The 18,092-nt window shown below is 42.9% G+C and overlaps 1 protein-coding gene and 2 long non-coding RNA genes across 3 annotated transcripts; 1 reads left to right on the top strand and 2 right to left on the bottom strand.

Moving 5' to 3' along the window:
* Positions 1–1,157: 1,157 nt before the first annotated feature.
* On the bottom strand, positions 1,158–2,928 carry LOC129740220 (uncharacterized). The gene is made up of 2 exons (XR_008736150.1): positions 2,552–2,928; positions 1,158–2,495 (listed from the first exon to the last, which is right to left on the bottom strand). It is a non-coding gene; the product is annotated as an uncharacterized LOC129740220 (long non-coding RNA).
* Positions 2,929–12,203: 9,275 nt separating this feature from the next.
* Positions 12,204–13,788, bottom strand: LOC129739347 (uncharacterized). The gene is made up of 2 exons (XR_008735829.1): positions 13,598–13,788; positions 12,204–13,541 (listed from the first exon to the last, which is right to left on the bottom strand). It is a non-coding gene; the product is annotated as an uncharacterized LOC129739347 (long non-coding RNA).
* Positions 13,789–15,563: 1,775 nt separating this feature from the next.
* LOC129737624 (uncharacterized) lies at positions 15,564–16,127 on the top strand. Its single transcript, XM_055728786.1, has 2 exons — positions 15,564–15,922; positions 16,030–16,127. The coding sequence occupies exons 1-2, from the start codon at positions 15,700–15,702 to the stop codon at positions 16,125–16,127; spliced, it is 321 nt and encodes a 106-aa protein (XP_055584761.1). The 5' UTR covers positions 15,564–15,699.
* The last annotated feature ends 1,965 nt before the right edge of the window (positions 16,128–18,092 follow it).

Here is an 18,092-nt window from a genome sequence, read left to right as displayed (position 1 = left end):
TGCAATCGTACATCGAGCGCTTGGTCGTTGCGTTCGGAATGAAAGATGCGAAGGTTGCCCGGACCCCAATGGACCAAGGTTTCTACAAGGATACGACCGACAGCAAGAAGTTTAAGGACATTACATTATATCGAAGCCTCGTTGGCGCTTTGATGTACGTCGCCGTATGTGCCCGACCCGACATCGCCGCCTCTGCGGCTGCGTTGGGCAGAAAGTTCAGTGGTCCCACGGAGAAAGATTGGACTGCCGCAAAACGTGTGGTACGCTACCTTAAGGGAACTGCTGGTTGGAGGTTGAAACTCGGCGGTGTCAACGATGGAAGTCTCGAGGCGTTCTCCGATGCTGACTGGGCTGGTGATCCAGATTCCCGTAAATCAACGACTGGATTTGTGGTTTACTTCGCTGGAGCTGCCGTCTCTTGGGCGAGCCGACGGCAATCGTGTGTCAGCCTCTCGTCCATGGAAGCGGAGTATGTGGCACTAGCGGAAACGTGCCAGGAAGTCTTGTGGATGCAGCGCTTGCTCGAAGACCTTGGTGAACAACGAGCGGGGCCCACCACAGTGCACGAAGACAACCAAGGGTGCTTGGCTTTCGTGCAATCAGAACGAACCAGCCGAAGATCGAAGCATATCAACACGAAGGAATGTTTCATACGCGACTTGTGTGAACGAGGAGTAGTAAAGCTGCAGTATTGCCCCACAGACGAAATGAGGGCAGACATATTCACCAAGCCGTTGGGAAAGGTGAAGCACCAGAAGTTTGCTGAGCTGATCGGTCTTCGAAGTAACGAAGGGGCACACGTAGAGGAGGAGTGATGAAATGATGCTACTGTGCACCCCTTGTCACTACATTAAGTTAAGCGTGTTCATCGTTTTTGGCTGCACTGCCGCGAGCTGACTCGATGAGCGTATGTGTGTTAGTTGTAAGTTTGCCGTTCTCCCGAATATACGTTTTTTATACTTTGCGCCGTGCGTTTTATTTCCCCGGATAAAACAGTTTTCCGATAGTGTCATTTTCCGTTCGCTGTAAGAAGTCATGGGCTGCAAGAAGAAGAAGAGAGTTGTTTCTTCCTCTTTGCCAGGCTCCGGCTAGCTCGTTAAATGGAGCCCAAAGGGAAACTCAATAGTTGTCTCCAACAGAATCAAAAGTACTAAGTTTTCATGTTCATATTCTGACTTTGTGTCAGACAGTCATTTTATTTCGACCAAATGGCCCATTATCGAGAAATTATGTGGGTGGATAATAACAAGGTAATCGTAACATTTCGACTTACATGTTTTTCTCGTTGTGCATTGCTCCACCTGATGAGTTGCTCGCCGCTGCGGGCCCTTCCAAAGTGTCGCTGAGTTCGATCGTCATCTGCTGACCACAGTTCCCGCTTGCCACCAGGCAATGCGCCTCCGGGGACCGGCTAACACACCCCGGTGGCTCACGGAGCAAACGACCGACCGTCGCTGTTGCTACCTTATGTGCCGAGTAGTACCGACACCAGCCACCAGATGTCGTGGCTGACACCATTGATGAATTTCGTAGAATCGTATGAAGCGACTGTGGCTCGACGATGGCCACCCACTTCCGGACGACAATTGACTCGCTGTTGATGTGGATTCGATAATCCGATCGTTGTTGTCGATTCGGAAGGAAAAAAATGCCGGCTCGGTCCCGGACACTAATCTTCTCCGAACCTCGTTGAAATCACCCGGGGCAACACGGCTGCTGTCGATGGTGACTGACTTCGATCGCGTTGTCTGCTTCCTGGACACTTTGCTCGATTTCGCGCTACCAATTCCCGCCACCAGATGGCGGAATTAACACCACTCACGGATGTTGACAATCCAGATGATGCTCCCGTTGTTCGGTGATTTTTGTCGGCGCTCCCCGAACAGCAAACAAGCTGCTGTCTTCGTCGGCGCAACTCTCCGGATGAATTGCTGTGGCCGAAATCTACTCCCAATCGCCAACAAGGCTCCTCTGCCGTAGCTTATCCGAATATCGGCTCCTTCGCGTTCCCGGATGTTCCGAAATCGACGATTCCAGCGATTGGCGTGCTTCCGCCTGGCAGCCACCCGCTCGAGCAGTACCCGAGATGGAGAGAAACCAAAAGAGAAAAAACTAAAGGGAAAGAAAAGAAGCAAAGAAACAAAAAGCCCTACGGCAATTTTGCCGTTAGATTGTGCGCTTTGGTTGGATCGTGCTCGAGTACTAACCCTTTTTCGAGGGGCTTCTTTGGCGCTTCCTTTTTTCTTCTTCCCACACGGGCGGATTCTTCCGTTTTACTTGTGTGAGCTGGTGAACGCAAAAATAAAACGCGAATAGTTAATGCGTTGTTCGCTTGATGCTTTTTTCGCACTGAAACTCACCAGTATTCCGAGCAATTAACGGATCTCTTCGTGCGTTTTCCGTGATTTGTGCCTCTGTCGTGTTCCAGCGGTAGTTCAAGCAAAAATCGGCTTTTTTGTCTTTTGCTTCCGCGTGTCGTGCCACTATCGTGTTCGCTGGAAATTTCACGATTAGTTCGTTGTTATGGCTTTGCTTTTTAGAAAAAACTCACCGGTGCTGATTTATTTTCCCAGCAAGGGATGGATTTTGCCACGATTTTCCCGGCCGTTTGTCCTAACAGCCTGGCAAGTTAAATTTTCACCGCTGCACTACCGACACACTTCTTACGACGCGAGCACACTAAGCGGAAATGCGCAGTTTTTCTCTTTTTGGTTTTGGTTCGACTCTCTTCTTGATTTGGCAACTTTCTTGTCGTTTGTCGACATCAGGGTTGTGTTTTGTTTATCTCGATTGATGCACAGAGCGAAATGTACAGTTACTTTTTTAGTGATCTGACTGTTTATTGTTATTTTGTTGAACATGAATTATCCGAATTGGTTTATATAATTAGCAAATAAACCAAGTATAATTTGATTGTTACACAGCACTGCCACAACAGAAAATTTTTTTCATGAGACGATGTGAGTCGGCTCATGAAAAAAATTACAAATTCATTTGAAAATTGGTCGGAGATAATATTGATCAGAAGGATTGAGCTAAACTCAAAATGCTTATTAACTAGCTTAGTTGCGTGGCCCTAAAGGCACACCAGAAGTAGTGCACATAGTACAAAACGAAGATACTTATTCTAACCAAAAGTAAGACCAGCGAATTCTGGCAAATGGTGATCAAAGTTGCGTCACCGAAGTGTGACAAGTCACCGACCAATATCTTAAACTTGCTTCTCTCTGAGAATTTCTGCTGCAGCAAACAGGCAGAAACGATCAAAAATCTTTATCAGGCAAAAGGGTTTAGATCGAACAATGATGACGAAACTAACGATACTATGTACAACTATTTACAGAGAGGCATGATGGTTTTATTTACAGGTTCGTGGTAATTCGCAGAGTTCCAGGTAAAGGAGGATTTAGTCTCCTAAATCAGAAAGAGTCCAGAGTAGAGGTTTTACCGCGCCTCCAATTCGCGTTCCTTTTGAATTTTCTTACTGACCCCCGAAAATTTCTACGAATGTTTGTATTTGGATTTTTTGGATAATAAGAGTTATTGACAGAGAAAGTAGCTTCAAATCCTCTACGTAGTACAAATACAAAGAGATTGTGATGGTTGTCGCTTTCGGTATGCACGGTTTGTCTCGTCCGGCAAACGGTTTCTTCTTCTTCAGTACTTCTTTCTATTCGTCATCGGTTTGTAGTCTTCATGGCTATGTGTCAGTTTGTCACGATCTGAGAACGGCTAAGTGTTGTTGCTCTTGAATTCTTGTTCTGTCAAGCTTGGTTCTTTCCTGTGTCAATAATGGTTGTGGTACTTAATAACATTTTCTGGTGGAGAGGTAGTTGTGGTGAATTTTGTTGCTCATCACACCATTTCTGTTGTTTTCGGAGATTTCTCGTTGTTGATAGGCTTCACCGTGTTTACATAGCTTGATTTCTTAGTGCATGGTGCTTTCGGCAGTTCGCGAGAGTCGATATGGAAGTAGCGACCGTCATAATGTCTACCCCTCACAACTTCTGCGCAAAACTCCGTATGTGCTAACTCTTTCGCCCGTTTTGAAGTCCTGATTATCGTTTCGACAGCAGCGACTTGGTGTTTGGAGCTACTGTACTTAGATTTCCCGTAATCCAATATCCCTAGCCTGAAGGGGCTGGTTTTGCCTTCGATGTTTCCTTCGGTTCGTAAAGGTTGATGGTTGGGTGTTGGTTGTTGTCAGTTTGTCACGTTCTGAAAACGGATGTGTGTTCTTGATTCTTGTGCTTCGTTCTATCAAGCTTGGTTGGTTGCTGCGTTAATATGACTTTGGTATTCTTGAACATTTTCAGGTGGAGAGTTGGTTGAGAGATTGTTGTTGCTCGTCACACCTTGGATGTTGTTTTTGGAGCTGTGCTCGTTGTTGACAGGCCTTGCCTTGTGTACATAGCTTGATTACTTAATCTGCTTTGATGTCTTTCGCGTGATAGCGTCCGCGTTTCCCGCTCGAGACATCTTCTAACTCATACAGATTCGCACCTAGCACATTTCGAATGACTGCTGGCACGAACTTCGGATTCAGCTTTTGGTTGACGTGATCTGCTTTCGATGACAGGTTGAACTTTCTTCTCCATACTACATCACCAACTTTGAAATCTACCGTCCGCTTCCTTAAGTTGTATCGCTGCTTGGAGTCTTCGTGACCTTTCTTGATCCTCTTCGTGATGAACTCTTGGATTCGCTTGATTCCTGACAGTCGTAGATCCTGTGTGATCTTTGGATCATCCGCGGCGTTCAAGTGCTGTTGTGCGTAGAGATCCGTGTGAAGAATCAAATCACGGCCGAAATTCGCGAAGTGCGGGCTGACTCCAGTGACTTCGTGCTTCGCGCTGTTGATCGCTGCGGTGATCGCCGGTAGATTCTCATCCCAGCAGCGATGATCTTCGTCTATTAGTGAGCGGATGCATGTGATCAATACACGGTTGGTGCGTTCGGCGTTGTTCACTTGAGGACAGTAGAAGGCAGTTCGCATATTGATGATCTTGTGGCGTGCCAGTAACGATTTGAATGCGGCTGATTCGAACTGTTTGCCATTGTCGGAAAGAATGATCCTGGGACGGGAGAACTTTAGGAACACCTGCTCTTCCAAGAAGCGTACCATCCGAACTGAGTCTGCTGCTTTCATGGGCTGCACTACCACGTACTTTGTTATCCAGTCCACTACGACGAACATCACGGTGTTTCCCTGCTTCGAGCGAGTCAGAGGGCCCACGAAGTCCACCGAAATCAGCTCCCATGGAACTTTAGCTGGTTTGGCGTTGCCCATTTGTGGCATCATCTTCGTGTTCGGCGCCTTGCTAGCTTTACAAGTGTCACAACTTCGAACAAAACGGCTGACATCGTCCTGCATTTTGGGCCAATAGAAGTGGGTTTGGATTTTGTTCAACGTCTTGTAGAATCCCAGATGAGCTCCTGTAGCGGAATCGTGGAACCTTTTGATTACCTCCTGCCGATTTTCAAGTGGAATAACTTTCTTCCATTTGTGTGTCACCAGTCCCGCTTCGTCACGACAGCGACAGTTCTTATACAGTTCATCGTCGATCGTCCGGAAATCTGGATACTTATCCGGCTCTTTTTCCACATGCTGAACAAGCTTGATGTACCAAGTGTCCTTCGTGTCGTCCTTGGAGAGTGTAATTGTGGCGACTGCTCTCGACAAGGCATCCGGAACGACGTTGATTGTGCCCTTTCGATATCGGATTTCAAAGTCGAAGGCGTTCAGACGAAGAATCCAGCGACTTAATAGTGCTGTTGGGTTTTTCATCGATTTTAAATAGCTCAATGCAGCGTGATCGCAATGCACGATGAACTTAACTCCTTCCACGTAGCAGCGAAACTTCTCTATTGACCTTATCACCGCTAAACATTCCCGTTCTGTAGTCGAATACTTCCTCTCCGATGCTGACAACTTTTGGGAGAAGTAGCATATCGGGTGTTCCTCGTCGTCAATCTCTTGGGTGAGCACTAGACCGCTGCAAAAACTGACTTTTTACTCCCATGTGTTTTTTCGATTCCATTTTGCTCTCCAATCATCTCTGTTAAATATAAAATGATTTGGTTCATCCCTGAATTAGCGCAACGGGTTTTAAATTTGTATGGAAATTAGTATGGGGAAAGTTTTTTTTTCAGATTAAAATCGCTAGGGAAGCGATTTTGGGTTTTATGCAAAAAATAACTTCTTCAATGGGTTACTGTATTCTTAAACTTCAATTTTTACTAAGGGTACTTTCAGCTAGATGCTACCAGAAAAAAGTTAAAGCAATCTGTAAAAAAAAATCATTCATAGTAGATCAACAGTCAAAACTGTCAGCAGCACTGGAAACCTGAACTTGCATGCAATATTTCTAGATGAATTCTTGAATACAAGCTAATGCGTGGCATACACAAAGGCGTTTTTAATCGGGTAACGCAGATAGAAAAAAAAACTGCAGCACTATGTAGAAAGTAAGATACAAACTTTTTGAGATTATTGGAGATACACGGTGATAGATGTGGTGAAACGATCCCGAAATTCACAACCAAGTTGAAAAATAAGATTAAGTTACGCAAGTGGTATACCTTTGCATACCGCGAGCGGTCAAATGACGGCAAACACTTTCCCCTAAAACTCTCTTGTTTCTCGACCGATTTCTACAAAGTTTATAGTTTTGGAAAACTCGTAATGTGACTCAAATAAGATTTTCAAACAAAATTTAGCTACAATTATTTTTCTCAAAGTTATTCAAAATCAAAGAAAAAAAATTCGAAAAACAGGCTTCGGCAAAAGGCTATAAATCAGTTATTAAGTACTCGGAAAGAATTTCACTTAGTGCCTGAGAACGCTGCGCTCCAGTGCAAAGCCAAATCTAGGTGCTAGAGTAGTTTCAGAAAAGGCAGATTGATAAAAAGCAAAAAAAGAAACAGCTACCTTTGAAAAGTCGTCAAAAATTCTGTGTTTAAGAAATCTAAAGATGCCAAAATGTCAATAACGTCAAATTTCCAGTTCACTTTACAAGAATTTTCTACTGTAACGAGAACAGCTTTGGTGGTTGATTTAATAAAAATTACGATTTTTACACCACTTTTTTACATTTTTAGTGGCCATGATCTTAAGAAATTTTCAAAAAATATTTCCATTTGTGTAACATATAGCTTCTAACTTCAGCGTTCTCAGACACTAAGTGATTTTTTTTTCGAGTAGTTAGTAACTGATTTATAGCCTTTTTCCCGAAGGCTGTTTTTTCGATTTTTTTTTCTTCAACTTTGAATAACCGTATTTGAGTCACATTACGAGCTTTCCAAAACTATAAACTTTGTAGAAATCGGTAAAGAAACAAGAGAGTTTTAGCGGAAAAAATATGGCTGCTCGCGGTATGAATAGGTATATAAAAAATGTCGGTATGTTTAGTGTTAAATTTGCAATTGATCATCTGAACTTCATTTTTGGGTAAATTTAACACAATACACACAGTATTTGTGAATTAATGATAGAAAACACGATAAATAACACATTTTTTTTTAGAAAAAAACAACTTTAGTTATGGTTTTGGACCTGATTTTAACATTTGAAAAAAAAATCATTTCCTGTGGATTCTGTGAATCAGTGAAAACAAATGATTCAAGAGGTTTTTTACCGAAATCGATTGAAAATTATATAAGTTATGATTTTTTTCAGTGTAATAATGGTGCTTTTTCTCTAAATAATACCACCATAGTGTAAAGTAAAGTTACTAAACTAGTTTATGAAGAATTCAACATTATAAATCTTCACATGTTAAACGGACTGACTTTGGACTAATTTCTGACCGATTTCGGGCCGATTCGGGACCGTTTCTTCGATCTGGGAAGGAATAACTTGCATGCAAGTTTTCAGCCAGCGATGCCATGAGTGAAGTAAACTCGTCTGAGTTTTTAATAAATATTTTCTAAATTCCAAATATCTTTGTTGTGTTACAACTAAGCATCATAGTACCTTCACATCATTTGTAGAGATTAATTCGAGGAATAGTACTCAGCCTCTTCTTTATTTTTCCGAAGTTTCTGTAAATCTGTAGCGATTTTTGAATAAAAAAAATTGATTCCCCATGTAATTCTCCATACAAAATTAAAACTCGTTGCGCTAAATCAGGACTCAATGTATCGCTTCCAAACTTTACGGAGATTTTTGTGTGTGAAAATCCCGTCAAAAAATGGTATGGGAGTTGTGATAACTTATAAATTTCAGATTTCCTATACAAAGCCTGCAGCGGTCTAGTGAGCACAGCTCCAATGGCGACATCGCTGGCATCACATGCGATCGCGAACGGCTTGGAGTAGTCCGGCATGGCAAGAATTGGTGCGGACACTAACATGGACTTCAGCTTTAAAAATGCCTCTTCTGCTTCCTTAGTCCAGCGAAATTTGACCTTGGTTCTGGTGAGTTCCGTAAGTGGTGCTGCAAGCTTGGCAAAATTATGGATGAAGCGACGGTACCAATTGCAGAGGCCCAAAAAACGCTGCAACTCCTTTCGTTGAGTCGGAACTGGGAACTTTACTATGCATGCTACCTTTTCATCGTCGACTTTCCAACCCTGCTCGTTCAAGACGTATCCTAAGTATTTGATCTCCTTCCGGCAAAACATCGACTTTTCCTTGGATATTGTTAGGTTCGCGATTCTCAGTCTTCGAGCGACCTCCTCCAATGTCTTCAGATGCTCCTCGAAGTCTTTTGAACAAACCACGATATCGTCGAGGTAGTGAAACACGTGCGGCTCCATGTCGGCGAAGATGTGCGTCATTACTCTCGCCAGCGCTTGACTAGCCGTGCATAAACCGAAAGGAACAACGCGAAACTGGAAATGACCCCGAGAAGGTACTGTGAATGCAGTTAGCGGACGAGAATCTGGATGTAATGGAAGTTGCCAAAATGCGTCCTTTAAATCGATGGTCGAGATGTATGTGCAACCGCTTAAGTTGTTGATGATTGACGAAATTTGTGGAATCGGGTAACCTTCGTTGATCATCACACTGTTCAGGTGCCGGGCGTCTAGGCAGACACGACATTTTCCGTTTTTCTTCTTCACAGCGACGAGTGGGTTGTTCCAAGGGGAGAACATGGCCTCCTCGATGACATCCATGGCCAACATCCTGTCGATCTCCTTATTTACCTCCTCCAGCACGTATTTTGACATCGGATAATGCCTTTGTTTCTTCGGTGGTGCGTTTCCAACGTCGATACGGTGCTCATATAGCTGTGTTCTGCCTAATTCGCCATCTTCTGCTTTGGGAAATTGCTGTACAACCATCTCTAACCGGTTCTGCTCTTCATCCGATAGTGTCTTCGTAACCTGTTCTTCTGGAGGATCTTCTACATCTGCTTCTGTCGTCATGGATTCCAGCGTACAACACACGGCCTTAACACCAAAGGTGTTCCAGAAGTCCATCCCCAAAATAATACAGTCTGGGATTGACGGAACTAATAAAACAGGGAGTGTTTCGTTACGATTGTTGTAGGCAATAGGCAGGCGAACGAAGTTTGATATCATGTGGCTCGTACCATCTGCTGTCTTTATTCCACCTTGCACCGTTCCTTTCCGTAATCCTAGATCGTCAACTATTCGTGTATGCTTGCCGCCTAGCAATGAGCAATTGGCTCCGCTGTCTAATAGTGCTTTCATCCTTCTACCTAATACTCCGATGATTGCATGCGGTCTGTTGTCATGTCCGGGATTTATGATGATAGCATTTAAGTGTGTCAATATCAGATCTTCATTGAGAGTGTCGCTTGGGTTAATTGAATCATCCCTCTCTACTGACGATTCCCCGCTTCGTAGTTTCCCGCGCTAGAACGACATGATGTGCAGTTGCGCAGAGTGAATCCCTTTTTGCCGCAGCCATGACAGAAATAAAATGTTTGCTCCTTCTCACAATCGACGAATCGATGTCCTGCTTCTTCACAATTCCAACAAGTTGTCAGAGTTCTCCGCTGGTCCTGTAAGTGCTGTTTTGGAGGCTGTGCTTCTTGTGTTTGCCAGGGTTGTCTGTGCTGCTGAAATTGATGTTGAGTTGTCAGGTACCGTTGATTCGGTTGGATGTGCTGATACTGTTGATTGTAATTCGAAGATCGTTGCTGCTGACCTTGCCACGGTTGCTGCGAATACTGGTAGTTGTTGTTGTTGGTTGGGTATCGACGGTTGATTCTGCCTGCTTGTGGTTCTGGGATGTCTACGATCCACAAAAGTCTTGATGGCGTTGATCTGCTCCGTCAGCTCTTCCATTTTCAGGTGCCAATACTCATCGTCGTCTGCATTTGCCGCTTCTTTTTGTAATCGAGTTGTTGCTGCAGATTCTCCCGCGTTGTTCTTCTCCACCAGATTCACCTTCGAAAAACGCTGGTTGTACGACGGTTTTTGTTGGTTCTTCGGAGTGGCCAACCTCGGTGCTAATAATGATTCGCGCGGAATAGACATGCGCTGTTGTCTGTCCAGTAAAAGCTTCATGTTGTCTTGGGTTTTGCACGTCCGAACTAGCTGCTCGAGTGTTGTAGGATTTGCTGCTGTGACTGCTGATAAGTAATCCATGCGCATATTCTTTTTTTACCAGGAACAGCTTTTCTGCGTTGGACATCGGTGGATCGGCAAACCGGAACAACGTAGAAATGTCCTTGAAGTATTGGTCGAACGATTCTGCTTCACCTTTGTAACGGAAAAACGCCTCAGCCCTCAGCAACTGACCATGCTCTTCACCTAGATAGTCACGGCGAATAATACGCTTGAACGCGTCCCACGACACCAGTTGACGTTGGTTATCTGCATACCACTCTAGCGCATCGTTCATAAGCAAATGCTTGACGCCTGATAGCAAAACCTCATCGGAAATATCGTCCGAAACCGCAAAGCTTTCCACTCGATCCAGGAACGTGTTGAGATTCTCGACGTCTTCGCGCCCCTTGAAGAAGAAACGCCAGTGGTGTATCGCCTTCTGCATCCTGCTATTCTCGTCGTTTCTGCGTGGCTGAAGTTGTAGCTGCAACAGGTTGTTCAAGAGCTCGTTTCTAAGATCGTCGAAACGCTCTCTTTCCGTGCTGCTGTATCCTGCCTGTGTTGATCTGGAGTCACGTCGATTACCTTCGTTGTTGTCTTCAGTTGATTGCTGTAGTTGTTGATCACGGTTGATTGCAGATGCATTGTTGTTCAAAACCCGTTGTTGTTGCGCATGAGGATTGGGGAGAAGGTGTGGAGGGTTGCTGGTTTCGAAGTCGTTGTTCAACACTCGTTGCTTTGGAACGGCTCCTGTCTGTTGATGTGGCGAAACTCCTCGCCCTCGTCCTCGGCTTGTGTTGATTGGTGAACCTGCCTGTATTGTGGTGTTTTGAATGCTTGCTGAAGCGTTGAAGATCTCTGCCAGACTGCTTTCTCCTCCGACTCCTTCCTCTTCCACTGCCACTAAACTAGAGTTTGCACTAGCACCGTTTTCAATATGCGCACGCACTTTTTTAAGCAACTCGCTTACGATTGACTGAAGGGACGTGAGAACATCATTAAGATAGTTTGGTGGATCTATAATTTTCAATCTTTGGTCATAATGAAGCAATCTAGCTCTAGCTACTTTAAGATCCTGGTTGTTGTTTGTTTTGCAAGCTAAATCGGCAAAAGTTTGCAGATCCTTAATGCCAACTGTGCAATTTTCAATATTGATTGTTGGACTCATGACATGAATCGAACTTTTGTGAAAAAAGTCTTTAATTTGTTCTTCTTGAAGAAGTGCTTTCAAACGCAACACTTTGCTGCGATGTGTAAGTGAATTCACATTCAAAATGTGTCGTAACGCTAATTCGTAAGCGATCTCTTCTTCTGATAGCAACGAAAAATCCATCTTAAAATTATTTACTTACTTTGTATTGTACTAATGATGATATTAATCTCTTAATGCTACTTATTCTGAAGCAGCAGAATCGAAACATAAATCCAAAAACGAACCAACTGATGAAATCTTAACAAGATTTCGAAATTTAAACGATAAGGAGGAAAAACCATCGAAAAACCATAATTTCTGTTGTGCTGTGTGGGTTTTTAACGTTGGGTGCCAATGTAAGAAGTCATGGGCTGCAAGAAGAAGAAGAGAGTTGTTTCTTCCTCTTTGCCAGGCTCCGGCTAGCTCGTTAAATGGAGCCCAAAGGGAAACTCAATAGTTGTCTCCAACAGAATCAAAAGTACTAAGTTTTCATGTTCATATTCTGACTTTGTGTCAGACAGTCATTTTATTTCGACCAAATGGCCCATTATCGAGAAATTATGTGGGTGGATAATAACAAGGTAATCGTAACATTTCGACTTACATGTTTTTCTCGTTGTGCATTGCTCCACCTGATGAGTTGCTCGCCGCTGCGGGCCCTTCCAAAGTGTCGCTGAGTTCGATCGTCATCTGCTGACCACAGTTCCCGCTTGCCACCAGGCAATGCGCCTCCGGGGACCGGCTAACACACCCCGGTGGCTCACGGAGCAAACGACCGACCGTCGCTGTTGCTACCTTATGTGCCGAGTAGTACCGACACCAGCCACCAGATGTCGTGGCTGACACCATTGATGAATTTCGTAGAATCGTATGAAGCGACTGTGGCTCGACGATGGCCACCCACTTCCGGACGACAATTGACTCGCTGTTGATGTGGATTCGATAATCCGATCGTTGTTGTCGATTCGGAAGGAAAAAAATGCCGGCTCGGTCCCGGACACTAATCTTCTCCGAACCTCGTTGAAATCACCCGGGGCAACACGGCTGCTGTCGATGGTGACTGACTTCGATCGCGTTGTCTGCTTCCTGGACACTTTGCTCGATTTCGCGCTACCAATTCCCGCCACCAGATGGCGGAATTAACACCACTCACGGATGTTGACAATCCAGATGATGCTCCCGTTGTTCGGTGATTTTTGTCGGCGCTCCCCGAACAGCAAACAAGCTGCTGTCTTCGTCGGCGCAACTCTCCGGATGAATTGCTGTGGCCGAAATCTACTCCCAATCGCCAACAAGGCTCCTCTGCCGTAGCTTATCCGAATATCGGCTCCTTCGCGTTCCCGGATGTTCCGAAATCGACGATTCCAGCGATTGGCGTGCTTCCGCCTGGCAGCCACCCGCTCGAGCAGTACCCGAGATGGAGAGAAACCAAAAGAGAAAAAACTAAAGGGAAAGAAAAGAAGCAAAGAAACAAAAAGCCCTACGGCAATTTTGCCGTTAGATTGTGCGCTTTGGTTGGATCGTGCTCGAGTACTAACCCTTTTTCGAGGGGCTTCTTTGGCGCTTCCTTTTTTCTTCTTCCCACACGGGCGGATTCTTCCGTTTTACTTGTGTGAGCTGGTGAACGCAAAAATAAAACGCGAATAGTTAATGCGTTGTTCGCTTGATGCTTTTTTCGCACTGAAACTCACCAGTATTCCGAGCAATTAACGGATCTCTTCGTGCGTTTTCCGTGATTTGTGCCTCTGTCGTGTTCCAGCGGTAGTTCAAGCAAAAATCGGCTTTTTTGTCTTTTGCTTCCGCGTGTCGTGCCACTATCGTGTTCGCTGGAAATTTCACGATTAGTTCGTTGTCATGGCTTTGCTTTTTAGAAAAAACTCACCGGTGCTGATTTATTTTCCCAGCAAGGGATGGATTTTGCCACGATTTTCCCGGCCGTTTGTCCTAACAGCCTGGCAAGTTAAATTTTCACCGCTGCACTACCGACACACTTCTTACGACGCGAGCACACTAAGCGGAAATGCGCAGTTTTTCTCTTTTTGGTTTTGGTTCGACTCTCTTCTTGATTTGGCAACTTTCTTGTCGTTTGTCGACATCAGGGTTGTGTTTTGTTTATCTCGATTGATGCACAGAGCGAAATGTACAGTTACTTTTTTAGTGATCTGACTGTTTATTGTTATTTTGTTGAACATGAATTATCCGAATTGGTTTATATAATTAGCAAATAAACCAAGTATAATTTGATTGTTACATCGCCCAACGTCGATTCCACTACGCACCTGTCCACCTTGTGTCTAACACTATCTATCAGCATGGTACTAGTCGAGTCAACAATTGCCGTGTGGCACCCTCGTCTTTTCATAGCTGATTCGATTGAGTAATGAGATGCGTTGTCGAATGCCCCTTCAATGTCTAGAAAAGAAGCAAGTGCTATTTCTTTCCTAGTTTTTGTGTTCTAACTTAAGCTAAGATACTGAGATTTAATGTGCTCGTCAAGTATCTTCTTCATTATTTTCAAAATAATGGATGTCAGACTGATAGGACTGAATGCCTTTGGTTGAGTTTTATCTTTTTTCACTGGGTGGGAATATGACAGAGGGTCATACTGGCGACGAACATCTCTACCAAGGCAGGTGTTACCATTTGTTTTGCTTGCTGTATTTGGATTGGTATAATTCCATCTTCACCAGCAGCTTTAAATGGCTCGAATGTACTTATCGCCCAGTCAACCATTGACGGTTTAAAGATTGCGCGCGATTTGCGGAGAGCTTCCTCGCGTCTGACATTTCGTCTGGGTCTTTCAGCCGGAGTGTCTACAATCTCTATCCCTTCAATAGATCCTGGAAAATGCGTACTTATTTAGTAGTAATTGAAGTGTTTCTTCTGGGTCTGTAAGCTCCCTATTGTTTTCCTTCAATTGACCCAGTCCATTTGAGTGTTCTTTAGATAGAACTTTCTGGAGCCTGGCAGTTTCTGGCGTAGTTTGAATGGATACACACATGTGCTTCCAACTACTTCTCTTAACTCTTCGAATATTTTTATTGTACTCAGTTAGGGACTTACGATAGTCATCCCAGTTTGAGTCAGCTTTTGCTTTGTTGAAAAGTTTTCTTGTTTTTTTCTTAACTTTTCTAGTTGTCTGTTCCACCAAGGAACTCTTCTGTTTTAAACACGTTCCATCAGTGGACAGCTTGCTTCGAAAGCGTATATGATTTTATTTGTAAAACTGTTTGAAGCTTCCTCTAAGTCATCGGCCATAGTGAGTGCGATGCGATGCGAATCAGCGAAAAATTTACGGACGCAGCCTACGCGAACTCGAGCGGCGGAACAAATTGACATCTGCTTCGCCGCGTTGAGTATGTCAGGTTTAAGCGATTCACATACATTTTCATCAAATGTGGTTCACCGCATTGAATCGCATTCACCGCATCGCATCGCATCGTATTCACTATGTCATCGGCCTAATTGCTTTGTTGTGCGTATTTTCCCATCCAACAAAGGTTTACAAGCTTCAAGTGTGTGTTTGTAGAGATCCAAGTTGGTGTTCCTAGGGTCTATATAAACGTCCCTGATTATTTCTCCTCCCATTATGTCGAACACGCAGAAAAAGAAAGGGGGATAGTTTCAACAAAACGTTTTGTTATTTTATTTTGTATTTTAAAATAAGATTTGTGAATAGCTTTCATAAAAAATTGGAATACAGATAAAAGAAAAATTTTGTTATTTTTACACACTCATTTTTTATTACATGTAATTGAAATTTTGTTTATTTTGAAACCAATATTGACTTCATTCTTTGAACGTGGAACTGAAAAACGATAAATCGAAAAAAGAAAAAAAATAGAAAATTAAGAGAACAAGTTTTCGGCAGCATCGGAACAAAATCTGCTTCCCGTGCAGCGCCAAGGCCTTTATATTCGGAACAGGCCGAATCGATAGCTGTGGACGTAAGCCTAGAACGGACCCCAGAAGGAAAAATTAGGTATGGCACAGGTACACCCCATCCGGAAGACGTCAGAGGAACTCAAAAAAGAACATCAATGGCTGGTAGGACACCATTCGGGCAAAGGCGAAGCTTGCCATCGTGCCTATAGTGATAAAACCATCGGAGGGCGCCTGGCCATGGCCCTGGCGAAGCATTTTAAATTATATCAACGAAAAACAACGGCATTTCTATCAGAGTGTTTATCGGCTAGCAGCTATCAAGGTAGGTTGCGAAATTTTCAAAAAGCCAGAAAACTGCCCATTCGCGTTCGAGAGAACAAAGTTGCAAAGTGAAATTAATTAATTCCAACTTTTTTTTTTATTTTTCAGATGCTACGACCCGAGATAGCCACCGAAAGACTCCCGAAGCACGTCCCGGACTCACTGGCTGTAGCCCATCTGAAATTCTGACGACCGGCATGGCATGACAAAATAAATTTGTTTATATTATATTAGTGATTCTATTTTTTACTTTCCGATAATTCCATCAAAAACATAAATTGAAAAAAAAACCATTTTACTTTAATTGGAAAAACTTAATTTCTTCAAACCTAAAGATTGTTTTTAATGTGATGCACATTTTGTTCATACTTTCGAATCAATGCATTTTTATGTGTTTTACCCAAAGTTTTATTATTTTGCTAACAATCATGGATCATTTTCAAAAAGGGTGTATTTTATTTTAGATCAAACGATAAGTTTAAATTGAATCGATATTTTTAGTCAGTGTGACCAGAAATATATTTGTGCTTTATCCCAACCAAAATTTTTATTATTTTCGGTCGAAATCTTATTGTTTCCAAAATAAATTTTTCTGCGTGAATGTAATATGTCTGTGATCAGACAGTGAGGCCGATGACATAATGAGTGCGATGCGATGCGAATTGGCGGATAATTTACGGACGCAGCCTATGCGAACTCGAGCGGCGGAACAAATAGACATCTCCTTCGCCGCGTTGAATATGTCAGGTTTAAGCGATTCACATACATTTTCATCAAATGTGGTTCACCGCATTGAACCGCATTCACCGCATCGCATCGCATCGCATCGTATTCACTATGTCATCGGTCTGATTCTTCATCCGACATCTCCCAGTTATTTATTTTCCCTAGAAGCAGTGGTGTGCATAGAGTTAAATCGAGGACTTCTTGTGTATTCGCCGCTGTGAACGTAGGTTTGTTTCCCTCGTTGCATATTTCAATATGGTTTTGTGAAAGAAACTCTAATAGAGACTCACCTCTATTGTTTATGTCTGTACTTCCCCTCAGCGTGTGATGTGCGTTAGCATCGCAACAGACGAGAAACTGTTGGTTTTGTGCCCGGCATTTTCTTACAAATTCTACTACCATCGGTAGGGTATATCGGTGCTATCTTCTCTTGGTGTCGGTATTTCCATTCGTATAGCCGTGATTCGTATAGCCGTGATCCATCGATAAATTCTGTAAAGGGAGTAAATTTAATTCTTTTATAAACTAGTAAAGCAGCCCTTGGGTGAGCGCTTCTATCGTCGTAAATAATCTTACCATTCGGCGTGTAAAGCCCTTGTACCTTACCCTTGTTAACCCAAGTTCCTGGATAAAGGCTAGGTCCAGGTTTTCGGAGACGAATCTTCTCAGTAGTGTACTTGAGGCTCCTGTCGTAACCTGTAATCCTGTAATAATTTTTTTTTTTTACCCTTGACGCTTTGTTATTTTTGGCCTTCTGCTTCCTGACTCATTGCTCTGTATGTTTTTTCTCCTGACTATAAAGTTTGACTTTTAGTTCTCTATTATTTTTCATGATTTTTCTACCTTTTTTAATTTAAAGTCCTAAAACTTAACTCCATATCTTTGGCTTTTGAACGTTCATCATTGGTTTTGACTTTGAATATTTTTTTTTAACGTTCGTACCATTGCTTTTAATTATTAAAATGTTATTCTGTCACACTTTTTTTTTTGCTTTTGTTTCTCAACTATTGGTCTTTAAATCCAATATATTTTTTAATATTTGCTCCGTGATTCATGAAACATGTTTTTACTTCTGATACTTCGCTCTCGGTTCATTGCCTTTATATCTAAACATTTGAATTTCCATTTTTCCATGCTCTTAATTTTTTTTTTTTTGCTCATCTAATTTATTCTAACTCCACCGTTTGAATGTTTAATTGTTGACCCTTGATCAAAAATCATCATATTCATCCCTATAACTGATACTAAATTCTTGTCTCCGTAGCCGTAGCTCTTGATTTTCAACTCTCTACCGAACTTCCGAATGTCTACTTTTCTTTCTACAATTTTTGACTCCCGAATCTTAACTTGACTTTTACTACTTTTTTGGTACTTCACTCTTTTTTTTTAACATTTATTTTTTTTTTGTGAGTTTTTTTTTTATCTGGACTATTCATTTATAATTT

Source organism: Uranotaenia lowii, chromosome 1 (genome assembly GCF_029784155.1).
Source record: "Uranotaenia lowii strain MFRU-FL chromosome 1, ASM2978415v1, whole genome shotgun sequence".
Classification (NCBI taxonomy): domain Eukaryota; kingdom Metazoa; phylum Arthropoda; class Insecta; order Diptera; family Culicidae; genus Uranotaenia; species Uranotaenia lowii.
This window is presented reverse-complemented; position numbering and strand designations above follow the sequence as displayed.